This window comes from Littorina saxatilis, linkage group LG15 (genome assembly GCF_037325665.1).
Source record: "Littorina saxatilis isolate snail1 linkage group LG15, US_GU_Lsax_2.0, whole genome shotgun sequence".
Classification (NCBI taxonomy): Eukaryota; Metazoa; Mollusca; class Gastropoda; order Littorinimorpha; family Littorinidae; genus Littorina; species Littorina saxatilis.
Window position 1 is genome coordinate 47,739,377 of NC_090259.1, and position 13,471 is coordinate 47,752,847.

A 13,471-nucleotide genomic window follows, 5' to 3' on the forward strand; every position below is an offset into this window, starting at 1 on the left:
AACAAATAATCTTGTTGTATAGCACTGTGATTAACTGCAATAATTAACTTGTCATAATTTAAAATCTAATTTAAATGATACTTTTTACGTTTTAACTTAACATGGCACTTTATTTGCTTGTGTGTGTGTGTGTGTGTGTGTGTGTGTGTGTGTGTGTGTGTGTGTTTGTGTGTGTGTGTGTGTGGGGATTGTTGTTTATATTGATGCGTTTTATTTATGTTTTATTTTTCAGTCACAATATAATTTCTCTTTTATATTTTATTGTATTGTATTGCATTTTATTGTTTTGTATTGTATTGTATTGTATTGTATCACACAACTGCAGCGACTTAATGATTTTCCTCAATCTTGGAAGTTCTGTAGTATGTGTAACCGTGTGCCCCCTTTCTCTCAAAACACAAACAACCAAAACAAGATGACACAGGTTAATTAAACAAACAGATTCTTTTATTCTATATGATGTAGTTGGGAATGTGTGGGAAACGGGGGTTTACATTCAACAACAATTTCTTCAATCTATTCTACTCTCTAAACTTCTTCACACACACACACACACACAAACAAATAACAATTAAAAAAAAATCTTATCTAAAAAAAAAGAAACCCAACAAAACTCTACTCTAATCTAAACTATACTGAGCGAGTTTTGGCGTCAACTAAGGTGACTCGGGTCGAACCGGAGGTCGCAAAAACTCGGTCCGGTACGACTGGAGTGACGTCACCGGTTAACCAACTTTCAACCTTGCTTCCTGCGTAGGGTCTCTCCAGTTCCAAGATGGCTGCCAAAGCGAGGTGAGAAACTTCTGCAAATATTTTTTGACAAAGTTACGGATTGTGAGAAGACATTTGTTGTAAATCACTTAGCCTTTCAAAAATTAAGGATACTGGGTTGGATACTGTCTTGGTTTTAATGCATTTTATTTTAGCAGTGATGTTTATTTTGGGAAGAAATGAGGTCAACAGGAGTTTGGGTGCGATTTCGGCTCAAATGTACTTTAGCGCCCTGAACTTTTACCCGGCTGTTTTGCGCTCGATTTTCACGCTTACTTCTTCATTGACGTTCGAATCGATAGTTCGATGTTTTGGCATTACATTCACATCAACAATAAAACAGTACACTAACCAAAATGTGCCGATTATCTCAAAACAACAGCGATGGAATCGACAGGTCGCAGTAACATCGTCTTCGCCATTTCCATTTCCCTGCGAATGCGCACGCATTCTTGTTGTTTACAAGTGTATGATTGCCACACAACGTGTGTTACCGAGCCATTTACGTTGGTAAACTATGACATATTGATATAAGTATCGATATGAATGTAATGCCGAAACATCGAACTATCGATTCGAACGTCAATGAAGAGGTGAGCGTAAAAATCGAGCGCAAAATAGCCGGGTAAAAGTTCAGGGCGCTAAAGTACACTTGAGCCGCGATTTCTTGCTGTCAGCAGGGATAAATCCACTCTCTCCCTTCCCAATCGGCCTAAATACATCCCAGCACAGCTTGCTTCTAATTTATTTTCATGGGTGAAAGTTGGGATACTGAAATTCTGAATCAATAAAAAGTTTGATCTTTATACCCAGGCCGATTCATTACATTGACAGTAATGAGTGTGCAGATAATACATGTATCCCAAAGTTTGGGTGTCTTACACAAGTAACAATGCACTACCACATGTACACATGTGTATAGATTTGGACATTCTTCTGTGTAGACAAAGTGTAAATGTCTCACCAATTTTCAGGACCACATTTTCATTCAATTTTCAGCCCCAAAACTCAACAGATTGCACAGATTTGTTCCATTAAAAAAAAAAGTAGGACGTTGGGGGGGGGGGGGGGGGGGGGGGGGGTTATGCCCTCTGACTGAGGATCTGTATAGAACTGAAGCAAAAAGAATTAAAGAGGCCTTTCATTCGGTGTTCACATTTGGAATTTGTAAAAAGTGCATGACAAACTCTTTCTTTTTCTTTCAGTATGTCGCAAGGCAATGTGTCACAAGTAATAAAGATTGAGAGGGATGGAAGGGTTTACAGCATTGTAGTTGAATCATCAATTCTGGACCTTCTCCTCAATGAGAAAACAGGTATGTTGGTTTGCAACCATTTTCTTTTTTATCATATATGGAAACCTTTTTTCTTTCTGCTAAATAGTCTCCAGTAATGGGCCTTTTAAATGTAATTGATCTGAAGCGATAAATAAAATATTGGCAGTGTCACTGTCAGCGTGCCACAATTTTTCTTATCTTAGTTTTTCTCTATGTGCCACAGATCAAACATCCTGCATGCTTGTCTCGAGTTTTCACATTTGGGTAGTTGTGCATCTCGCTCAACAATGTGCACCTCTGCATGCAACTTATCAAACCTAGGATGCACATTATTGTGGGCTGGAAAACGTCACACTGAGAACACAATCATTGCATTTGAAATGTCTTGCCATTTTCTTCCATATGTATGACAGTTTCTTTTTTGAAATCTCCCGAAGTTGTTGTACTGCAACAATGTTATGTTTTTGTTTGTGTGCTGTACTTGTAGACCCCAACCTGAAAGAGAGTATCGTCACGGCTCTCATTGGCCAGCAGAACCCGTCACCGCCACCACAGCTGCATGGTGCAGGTACCCACATTTCCATTTTTGTCCTAATTGATGGAGTCAAAATATGTGTATAACACAGATTGGTTGATAGTAGATTTCTTTGGTTGGTTGTCCTGTTTATTGTCTCCAGCCGCAATGATGGGATTACTGGGGACTACTGGTCACATTATACTGACACAAGCGGACCAGTTGTCGGTAACAGGGAATAAATATGGTCACACATTGTCCAAACCGGCCGGGACTCGAACCTGGGGCCTTCCGATCCCCAGCGTAGCGCTCTATTTCTACTGTGCACTGTATCCAGTTTAGAACTATTGATTGCTCTGGCGCTTAATCGATGATCTGTCCAAATCTTATATTGTAGTGCCCGTCTCACACTCGTGAGACCAGCAAACTGTTGCAGTATGCATGTGGTCAGTGCTTGGATCAGTAAACTTGTATTGTCGGGCCTATTTTCTGGCACACACTCGATATTTTGGATATTTTTTTGTGTAGGTAACTTTTTATACAAGTGCAAGAACAAAAAGTGTGTTGTAACAAACGGCCATGCAAAATTTGGAGGAGGTATGTCTTCGTTTAAGATTTCCCTTCGTTAGGATCATGTAAAATTGTATTCCTTCCGTAACGGAGGCGAAGAAGGACAAAACAGCGGTATAGTCTATTGCCTTTCACATAGTCACTATGAAGGAGAAATCGTCTGAAATTAAAAATTCATTGGCAAACCTTGTGTGGCAGTTAGGCCAGGTCTTGAAGTGAATATCTTGTTCTTACACTTGTATTAAAAGTTCTTCACACACACACACACAAATTATTATTAATAAAGAAATCAAGTGTGCGGCAGGAAATCGTCCCGACATTATCATTCCTGGTGAACTAAAATTTTAGTCCGTTTGGACAAAAACTGTGGTTCCGTTGGTAAGTTAACCCCTTGACTGCCAAGCATAAACGCGTTTCTGGTAATGCCAGCCACCACGACGAAAATTGGATTTTTTGGGCAGAGTGACTAAAAAGTTAATTTCTCTCACAGTTGCTGTCCTAATGCAAAGATTTTTGGTGTGTTTTCTTGGTATACCCTGGCAAATCACTTGTTAGAGAAAGAAAGAAATTTTGAGAGAGGATGCCATTACAAAAAAAATAAAAAAAATAAAGCATTGAATGTTTAGTTTTCAGAGGGTTTTTTGAGTCACAAAATCCACACATTAATAACAGACAGGCACACAGAAATTGCTGCAAACATGTTTATCAAGTGGATTTGGCTCGCCTTAGTCCAATAGAAAAGCTTGGTGTGATATTCCACAAAACACTGTGGGTAGCATAGTGTTTGAACCTTCCACCATTTTGACGCTGCTTCCGATGCAAACTTCCCTACTTACCGTGAAAAAAAATCAAAATGACCTTGTAACGGCAATTAACGGCCAAAGGGAAACAACCCCATGATAGGTTTTTCCTGGGCTATGGCATAATTTTTACGATTGCTTGCCTTCAACTGGAAGTAGAATGAAGTGTTGCAACAAGCCCGTACGGCGTACGTTGGGGGTGGGTGGGGATGTGTTTCGAGGAACGTACAGTGTACGTGAGTGGCAGTCAAGGGGCTAAGTCTGAACCGGACTTGTCAGAACCGCGAAGCAGGACACTTGTAAATTCCCTCAGAAGTTTCGTTCTTGTGGGAAACATTGTGAATTTTACTTTTTGTTACAGACCAGGCATCCTCTATTCAGTGTTCTGGAGACCAGGCACCCTCTTGTCAATCTCAGTCTACTGGAGACCAGGCACCCTCTTCTCAGTGTACTGGGCCTCACGTGTGGAAGGACAAAGAAGTGGAGCTCCTCCTGACCTTAAGGCATGAAAGGCAGGACAAGTTTCTGGACAGTAAGAACCACATCCTATTGTGGGGTGACATTGTCAAGCAGCTGAGAGCTGCTGGCTGCATTGTTACAACGTTGCAAGTCATCAACAAATACACAAACATGAAAAAAAAGTGGAAGGAAGCGCTGGATGCAGAAAGCAAGACGGGGGCAGGGAGGGTATCATTCAAGTATAAATTTGAATTTGACCAGGTTTACGGGACGAAGGCCAGCACACGGCCAAAGGTGGTGGTTGACTGCCGAAAACCACTTCAACCCCGTGCTGTTGGGAATCCGGAAGTTGGTGAGGGTGCTGGCAAAGATGACGAGGGTCAGGGTGCTGGCAAAGATGACAAGGGTCAGGGTGCTGGCAAAGATGACGAGGGTCAGGGTGCTAGCAAAGATGATAAGGGAAGGGGAAAGGGCAAGGGCAAGCGCCGTAGTGATCAGCTTCAAGATCAATATATGGATATTCAGGGAAACATGAAATCCTTTCACCAAGACAAAATGACACGGATGGACCGACTGCTTGATCTCTACGAGAAAGACATCGAGTCTCGGAATAAGGACGAGTGAGGCTTTGTCTTTGCTGTAGAAGTCGATGAGTAGAATCGCACACTTTCTATTACGCGTCGGTGGAAATCTTCCCTTTCAGTTTTGATGTCAGCCTGATATGTGACTTTTGTCACATGGCTTTCATGTGCAGATACAGTGTTGTTGTAAGTTTATGTGTACATAAGTGGCGTTCATAATTTGTTGTTTGTTTTCCGCTTTCTACTATTCTTGTCCAAACAGGTGCAATATGTACATTTATTTTTGTTGAAATGGAAAAAGTGTATGTAAATTGACATTTACATTCCCCCATGCAGATCTGGACTGTTTGTGTTTAATATGTGCAAAGTGGTTTGAAATGTGCAAATTGCAAGAGAGCCTTTTTTTTTTCAAGTGACATTTTCCACTTTCCCAAATATTTCGGACTGTTGTGCAAAGTGCAAGATTTTCTCTTTTTTTTTTGAAGTGCCAAGGGTATGAGGTACCAATAACTACATTGGTCTGATGTTTTCGTTGGAAGACAAGTTGCCAAGTTGACATGTGTTTACTGTTATCATATTTGGAGTTACTTGTGATTCCTTGTTAAGTTGTTTCAAATGCAAAGTGCTCTACACTTTCTTTTTCAAAACGCGCTGAAGATGCAATAAAGCACATATTTGTTCCAAAGATGATTTGTTGTGCGTGTATGCAAACCTGACATTATATAACAAGATTTCGCCTTTCAAGTCCAATGTTATCTACAGACTCCACCATAAGTTAAGGACCAGTTCGAATGAAAGGTGACATTCTTTAAAAATTCACCAAAAAATTAAGAGTGGTTTTTGTCAAGTATTTTGATTATGAAAAAGTGAAGGGGTCAATACTGAATACTGCAAGGCTCGTTAAGGCTGCACTTACAGCCCCAGCGGCATGCAGAGAGCGTGTAAAGAACTGCTGATTTGTGAAAAATTGGCTGTTTTTCAGCAGGTATTGACCACTGCCTCAAACTTTTCACACTTGAAAATCGTAAAGCACATTAAATAAGGAAGGTATGGCCATGAGTTATGGTCACTACGATGGCTATATAAGCTGCCGAGTGCAGATACAGTGTTGTTGTAAGTTTATGTGTACATAAGTGGCGTTCATAATTTGTTGTTTGTTTTCCGCTTTCTACTATTCTTGTCCAAACAGGTGCAATATGTACATTTATTTTTGTTGAAATGGAAAAAGTGTATGTAAATTGACATTTACATTCCCCCATGCAGATCTGGACTGTTTGTGTTTAATATGTGCAAAGTGGTTTGAAATGTGCAAATTGCAAGAGAGCCTTTTTTTTTTCAAGTGACATTTTCCACTTTCCCAAATATTTCGGACTGTTGTGCAAAGTGCAAGATTTTCTCTTTTTTTTTGAACTGCCAAGGGTATGAGGTACCAATAACTACATTGGTCTGATGTTTTCGTTGGAAGACAAGTTGCCAAGTTGACATGTGTTTACTGTTATCGTATTTGGAGTTACTTGTGATTCCTTGTTAAGTTGTTTCAAATGCAAAGTGCTCTACACTTTCTTTTTCAAAACGCGCTGAAGATGCAATAAAGCACATATTTGTTCCAAAGATGATTTGTTGTGCGTGTATGCAAACCTGACATTATATAACAAGATTTCGCCTTTCAAGTCCAATGTTATCTACAGACTCCACCATAAGTTAAGGACCAGTTCGAATGAAAGGTGACATTCTTTAAAAATTCACCAAAAAATTAAGAGTGGTTTTTGTCAAGTATTTTGATTATGAAAAAGTGAAGGGGTCAATACTGAATACTGCAAGGCTCGTTAAGGCTGCACTTACAGCCCCAGCGGCATGCAGAGAGCGTGTAAAGAACTGCTGATTTGTGAAAAATTGGCTGTTTTTCAGCAGGTATTGACCACTGCCTCAAACTTTTCACACTTGAAAATCGTAAAGCACATTAAATAAGGAAGGTATGGCCATGAGTTATGGTCACTACGATGGCTATATAAGCTGCCGAATGCGCGTAATTATGCACAACACGAACACACCAGTGATACAACAGAAGAGGAAAGTTTGCACGTGGAACTTAACTTATGGTGGAGTCTGTACTCATCATGGAGAAGTACAATATGAGTTATTCAGGCCTGAGTGTGGTATGGAACATTTTGGGAGTATGTCATTGTCCTGTGCGGAGCCTTGTATCTTAACCTTCAGAAGACTATGTGGGTCGCTGAAGACCCAGAAGAGTGATATTAAATATCTAAAGAACCACTTGCAGTTCGAGCATGAAATTTTGGGACTTTTCCAGGTTTTTATAGATGGTCATATTCCCATAGTTTTAAATTATTTCATTAAGCCGTTATTTAGTAATTTACAGGTGATTTTGAACTACACGCAAAGGACGGTGTGGGTCGTTTAGTACCCATATTTCTAGTGAAGAAAACATGCTTAGCTTTCAGTTTGGGTTGACCGAGATTACAGTGAATATTCCTTTGAGGACGGCGTGGGTTGCTGAGTACCCATACATGTTGTTTTTATCCCTTCTTTAAAAAGTATGTGTACTGAGCGACCCACATAGTCCTTTGCGTGTAGTAAAAATCGTAGTCTTCTGAAGGTTAAAAAACATCATGTTTTGAGAAATTGAGTGAAATTTTTGGTTACTTTGATAAAGATAACACTTCATGACTTTGGAGGCCATATAAAAGAAAGACCCAAATTGAGTTTTACAATTTAATATTATGCTAACCATTGCATTACAAATGAAAAATCAAAGGGAAATAATTCAAATGTATTCACTGCTGTTGGGGTTGGTGTGAAACCTGTAGCACAACCAATTACCTTTTTTTAAACGTACACATACTCAAGTATTGTACAAAAAATGAAATGCACAGATCTAAGAAGTTTCAGTTCCTCCAGGGGAACACAAAGACCCATGCAAACAAATCAAAATCGTACAAGGCTAACTGAAATGAATGTGGGTCATTGCAAACAGTTTATGCAGTCTTACAGTCACAAAAATGTTCACAAGCTTTCAAGATATCCTAAATCAAAAACACCAGCAGTCTTGTGACACTTGTCTTTGCACTTCGTCAAAAGTAATTTCAAACAAGAGCAAGCAACTGAAGTCTCCTGAGCACACCATTTCTGCCATGCAGATAGACATTTTGGCAACGATTGGGACGAAGTGCTGGATCATTGTCAATGTACCTTTGAACATTGTCATCAGAGAGAACGCACATATTGTGCAAGATGCAGGCAGATGTGATTAGATTCACTACATCTTCTGCCTGATGGAAGGGAATTTCCTTCAGCCTTCTGAACCTTCCTTTCAGGTGGCCTATTGCCCTTTCCACTACCTGCCTTTCTCCAGACAGTCGCTGATTGAACCTCCGTTGTCGGCGTGTGAGGAAGCCGTTCTGTTTGAAGGGTGTAATGAGCCAATTTTTCAAGGGGTACGCGCTGTCAGCTAAAATGCACTGTCCTGGTCTAAAGACTCTAGCTGCCTCTGCATCATGAAAGAAGGTCGAGTTTCGCAGCACTCTTGCATCATGGGTACAGCCAGGCCAACCAGTGTACATGTCTGTGATCACCATCTCGTGATCTACAACCAGCTGAAAGAAACAAAACAATGTAATAACATAAGTCAGTACTGAATGTCATGACTTGGTTTTCATACTACATCAGTTTGGACAACATTTGTAGAAGTGAATCGCCAATTTCTTTAACCTTCTCCACCCGGATGAAGATCAGGGCTTTTCTTCTACTGCACCGCCATTCCTCTCCAGTACACTAACTCTCAAACATTCCAGAACAAACTTAGTATTTTATTAATCTTTATTAAATTTTCTAGTTTCAGTCCAAATTTGCAATAAATGTATCCAAAACTATCAAAGATACACGCTTCCAAAGTCGGGAGGTGCTCTTTCTGTCTCGTCGCAATAAGTAGCCTGCCGAGCGGAGAAGGTCAATCAATTTTCTTTACTCTTTTAGAATTAGGATAGGTCGATCCGTTTTTCACGGTTTGCTTGTCTAAGATAGCAAGAAAAAAATAAACTGACAACAAATACCCGCATGCACAATTTAAAAAAAATGGTAAACAGACGTGAGTTGCATGTGCACAAAGACTTAAAAGTGAGATTAACAGTACGACATAGGTGGTTGAAGGCTTATCCAGCTGTTGCAGCATCTAAAAATTAAGTGTTCAACCAATTTGTGCTGTTCAAATCCCTATAGCTTGCCAGAAATGAGTGATTAAATACATTTACAAAAATAATCGCTGAAATAATTACCAAGCTAATTTTAGAATTAAGCAACGTCAAACAGACGTCATAACCCATGAATGTGTCATCTTCGGAAAAGTCCGCCAATGCTCGTACGTTTCCGCCAGTGCAGCGTCCTTGGTTTTGTTTACAAAGACCAACATAGTAAACGCTGAATACTATTCAAATAATTTTTTCGGGGTTCAAAGACTGTAGCCAATCATTATTGGGTCACAATAGGTACACGTTTGTTACTTTACTGACACACGTAAACAATACGAATTAATTATTGCTGTCGTACTGTTAATCTAACTTTAATTCAGATGAAACTATGAAACAAAATTTTAGGCTAAAAAGCCTTTTATCAAGTGAGTGAAGTAAAACCTTTTCAATATTCATCCCTCCAGCCTTTTGTTACCATGCAACATTACAAATTGTACAAGGTAAATTTCTTGATGTTACCTGCAGCTGTACAGATGGGTAACCTTTTCGGTTGATGTAGTCATCATCCCTGTCCAGTTTGGAGGCCATCCTGATGTGCGACCCATCAAGAAATCCCACCACTCCAGGAAATCCAGACCGAGTCTGAACTGCGTTGACTATCTCTCGTTGCCTGGCAACACTGGGCCATATCAAACCAATTTTTTCTTGCCAGGCTCATTTCATTGCAGACTGCAAATGCTTTAACATTATATCTATGTATAGGTTATGTCTTTCTGGATGAAGATATGGCTGATATCTTCCCGAGACGTCTCTGTTACTGATTTTACCGAGCCTTGGCCCCTTTATGACAAAGAACCAACACCTTGCTGATTGACTTCCTGCAACTTGTCACAGAATGATGTGTTAAACATTTCACCTCCATGACACACACACCCATACAATACAATACAATACAATACAATAACTTTATTAATCTCTAAAAGAGAAATTACATTGCTGAGCGTTTGTGTCCGTAATAATAACATACATAAAACATTCAAAATAAACATTTGTTCTTTGTCCTGAGAAAATATAGCACATTGGTTATCACATAAGAAAGTATATTAAAAATAAATTAACATGCATTCACCATCAACAATGCACAAAAGAAAGTCAGCACCTTGCCGGTTATCACATATTGTCTAAGATTAAGAGAGTAGAATGCAACACAAAATCAACAATACTGAAACAATACAGAACACTGACCCCGTGCATCAGAGCGACAACACCAGCATCTAGCGCCCCACCTGAGAATTGAAGATGTGAATTGCAGATGGAATGAACGAATTTCTGTAGCGTGTGGATCTTGCGGTTGGTTGTCTGAATCTGTTGCTCCTGTCTGTCCGTCTACTGTCAAATTCCGGTCTGAGTGGGTGCGAGTCGTCAGCCAAAATCTTCTGTACCTTGTCAGTCAGTCGTCGTTCATGTGTTGATGTGAAATTGTCCTGCTTCCTCCCAACCACCCCACTTGCTTTCCTGATGAATTTATCTAATCTATCCCTGTCTTGCTTGTTGATGTTGCCACCCCAACACACGGAGCCAAAGTACAACACACTATTGCACGTTGAAGTGTAAAACATCTGAAGGATTTCTTGTCTGATGTTAAAAGACCTGAGTTTTCTCAAAAAGTACAGGCGAGAGTGGAGTTTCTTCACAAGGGCATCAGAGTTTGGTTTCCATGTCAACTTATTGTCTATAATCACCCCCAAATACTTATACTGCTCTACCTTCTCTACGACCTCCCCCTTGATCACTATCTCCCTGTGTACATGTTCCCCCCTCCTGTTGTCCATTATCATTTCCTTTGTCTTCCCCACATTAAGCTCTAAATAGTTGTTTTCACACCACCCCACAAACCTATCTACCTCCTGCCTGTAGTCAGAGTCGTCGTCAACAGTCAGCAGTCCGGTCAGTCCAGTGTCGTCAGCAAACTTGGTTATGGGGCAGGAGTCCCCACCACAAAAACAAAGCACAAGCTTACTGCTTACCTGGTCTGTCAAGTTCCTCGTCATGGTGCTGGAGATATGATGCACAACATGCAGGACTGTCGACTTGGCAATGCCGTAAAGCATGCCCACCTCCCGCATGCAGTCCATGTTGCTGATGTATTGTATGAAGATTAGCAGCTGCATTTCTGGGGTCAGAGGTTTGTGGCCACCATGGAACTCTTCTGTGAAGTGCGGAGTGAGGTAGTCGAGTAACATGTCAAAGACATGTCTGAAAGTAAAATATATTTTATTAATGAGTTTTGAAAATCAGGGTAAAAAATATCGGTTTTGGGATACTAGACACGCTTACCTATCATGTGGATGTCTTGGACATAGATTCAGCTTCTAGATATGAAAAAAATGCATTTTTAATAGCTTACCCGGCTTAATAATTCTTTAGTCTTTGAACTTCACCTGTATATTCTATACAGGATTAGTGAGGGGTCTTAGTTATTTTCCTCTCTTCGTTTCTTTGGACGCACATATAATTTTTTACAATAGCGTAATCCTCACCTGTCCTCAGGGGTGATCCCCCTCCTGAGTGTGATGCATGTGCAGAACGTTTTTCCATCAAACATGTGTTGATTGATTGTGCGGATCTTATTGAGATTAGAAAGAAACACTATGATGTAAATAGTTTGAAAACTCTATTCCGAGATGTTGCTCCGGCAAACATCTTTAACCTTTTGAAAGAGATTAATGTTTTTCATAAGATTTGAGTTGAAGATTTGACTTGAAAAGATTTTTAAGATTTGTTTTAACCTGTAAATAGCTGTATTTTTAAGCTTGTTTTTGAATTGATTTGTAGATATTTAGTTGTGTTGGCCCTGAGTAGGCTCTTAGCAGTCGGCTGGGCTCGAAACAATATGTTATGTTATGTAATCCTCACCTGCTCAACCTCATCTGTTCCTGGAACTGGATATCGTTCCACTGGAAAACCACCTCTGCAAATCCTTGCACTTTCGGCAGTGGGACTCGCACAAGTGACTGTTGTTTCATCAGCCATGTCAACATTACTGCTTGTTCATCATCGTCGTCCATCAACTCTCCACAACAGTAAATTCGTAACGCGCTTGTCGCCATCTTGTTGCAAGGGACGCGACTGGACACAACCCAACAGCGTTTTCGCGAAGAAAAAAACCAGACATGCGCAGTGACCCTACCGTAGCTCAACCCTGTTCCTCGCCAAAACTCGCTCACTCTAGACTAGAACAGACCCTATTCTAGAACTATACTCTAGAACAATACTCCAGATCCCCACTCCAGAACTATACTCTAGGACTATACCCCAGAACTACGTAGGCTTTTCTCAAACATTCAATTCACAATACAGTTTTCACAAACATTCAAAACAAGACAGTTTTCTCAAACATTCAAAATATACCTCCCACAAGCATGACACAACCAGCATACTTTGTTTACCACTGCTTACCCAATTATAGAACATAACAAGTCGCGTAAGGCGAAAATACAACATTTAGTCAAGTAGCTGTCGAACTCACAGAATGAAACTGAACGCAATGCAACGCAGCAAGACCGTATACTCGTAGCATCGTCAGTCCACCGCGCACGGCAAAGGCAGTGAAATTGACAAGACTAGAGCGGGGTAGTACTTGCGCTGAGAAGGATAGCACGCTTTTCTGTACCTCTCTTCGTTTTATCTTTCTGAGCGTGTTATTAATCCAAACATATCATATCTATATGTTTTTGGAATCAGGAACCGACAAGAAATAAGATAAAGGTGTTTTTAAATTGATTTGGACAATTTAATTTTGATAATAATTTTTATATTTTTAATTTTCAGAGCTTGTTTTTAATCAAAATATAACATATTTATATATTTTTGGAATCAGAAAATGATAAAGAATAAGATGTACGTAAATTTGGATCGTTTTATTAAAAAAATTTTTTTTTTACAATATTCAGATTTTTAATGACCAAACTCACTCCTTAGTTTTTAAGCCACCAAGCTGAAATGCAATATCAAACCCCGGCCTTCGTCGAAGATTACTTGACCAAAATTTCAACCAATTTGGTTGAAAAATGAGAGCGTGACAGGGCCGCCTCAACTTTCACGAAAAGCCGGATATGACGTCATCAAAGACATTTATCAAAAAAATGAAAAAAACGTATGGGGATTTCATACCCAGGAACTCTCATGTCAAATTTCATAAAGATCGGTCCAGTAGTTTAGTCTGAATCGCTCTACACACACACACACAGACAGACAGACACACACACACACACACACACACATACACCACGACC

At 39.9% G+C, this 13,471-nt stretch overlaps 3 protein-coding genes across 3 annotated transcripts in view; 2 read left to right on the forward strand and 1 right to left on the reverse strand.

The window, feature by feature from the left end:
• The window catches only part of LOC138949516 (enolase-phosphatase E1-like), a gene marked incomplete at its 3' end in the record, with an annotated part of 167,093 nt that overhangs the window by 66,484 nt on the left and 87,138 nt on the right, over nucleotides 1-13,471 (forward strand).
• Nucleotides 1,956-6,582, forward strand: LOC138949524 (uncharacterized). Its single transcript, XM_070321367.1, has 3 exons — nucleotides 1,956-2,086; nucleotides 2,535-2,615; nucleotides 4,293-6,582. The coding sequence occupies exons 1-3, from the start codon at nucleotides 1,978-1,980 to the stop codon at nucleotides 5,012-5,014; spliced, it is 912 nt and encodes a 303-aa protein (XP_070177468.1). The 5' UTR covers nucleotides 1,956-1,977; the 3' UTR covers nucleotides 5,015-6,582.
• Nucleotides 7,691-12,384, reverse strand: LOC138948350 (uncharacterized). Its single transcript, XM_070319880.1, has 5 exons — nucleotides 12,093-12,384; nucleotides 10,682-11,432; nucleotides 10,039-10,054; nucleotides 9,696-9,889; nucleotides 7,691-8,585 (listed from the first exon to the last, which is right to left on the reverse strand). The coding sequence occupies exons 1-5, from the start codon at nucleotides 12,284-12,286 to the stop codon at nucleotides 8,076-8,078; spliced, it is 1,665 nt and encodes a 554-aa protein (XP_070175981.1). The 5' UTR covers nucleotides 12,287-12,384; the 3' UTR covers nucleotides 7,691-8,075.

Excerpts from the sequence above, each read along its gene's own strand:
- LOC138948350 (XM_070319880.1), bottom strand. The coding sequence starts at position 12,286 with ATGGCGACAAGCGCGTTACGAATTTACTGTTGTGGAGAGTTGATGGAC. Across the intron at positions 11,433-12,092 it reads GAACAGATGAGGTTGAGCAG|ACATGTCTTTGACATGTTAC; the intron begins GTGAGGATTACA and ends TTTTACTTTCAG. Across the intron at positions 8,586-9,695 it reads ACCCATCTGTACAGCTGCAG|CTGGTTGTAGATCACGAGAT; the intron begins GTAACATCAAGA and ends TGTTTCTTTCAG.
- LOC138949524 (XM_070321367.1), top strand. The coding sequence starts at position 1,978 with ATGTCGCAAGGCAATGTGTCACAAGTAATAAAGATTGAGAGGGATGGA. Across the intron at positions 2,087-2,534 it reads TCTCCTCAATGAGAAAACAG|ACCCCAACCTGAAAGAGAGT; the intron begins GTATGTTGGTTT and ends CTGTACTTGTAG. Across the intron at positions 2,616-4,292 it reads ACCACAGCTGCATGGTGCAG|ACCAGGCATCCTCTATTCAG; the intron begins GTACCCACATTT and ends TTTTTGTTACAG.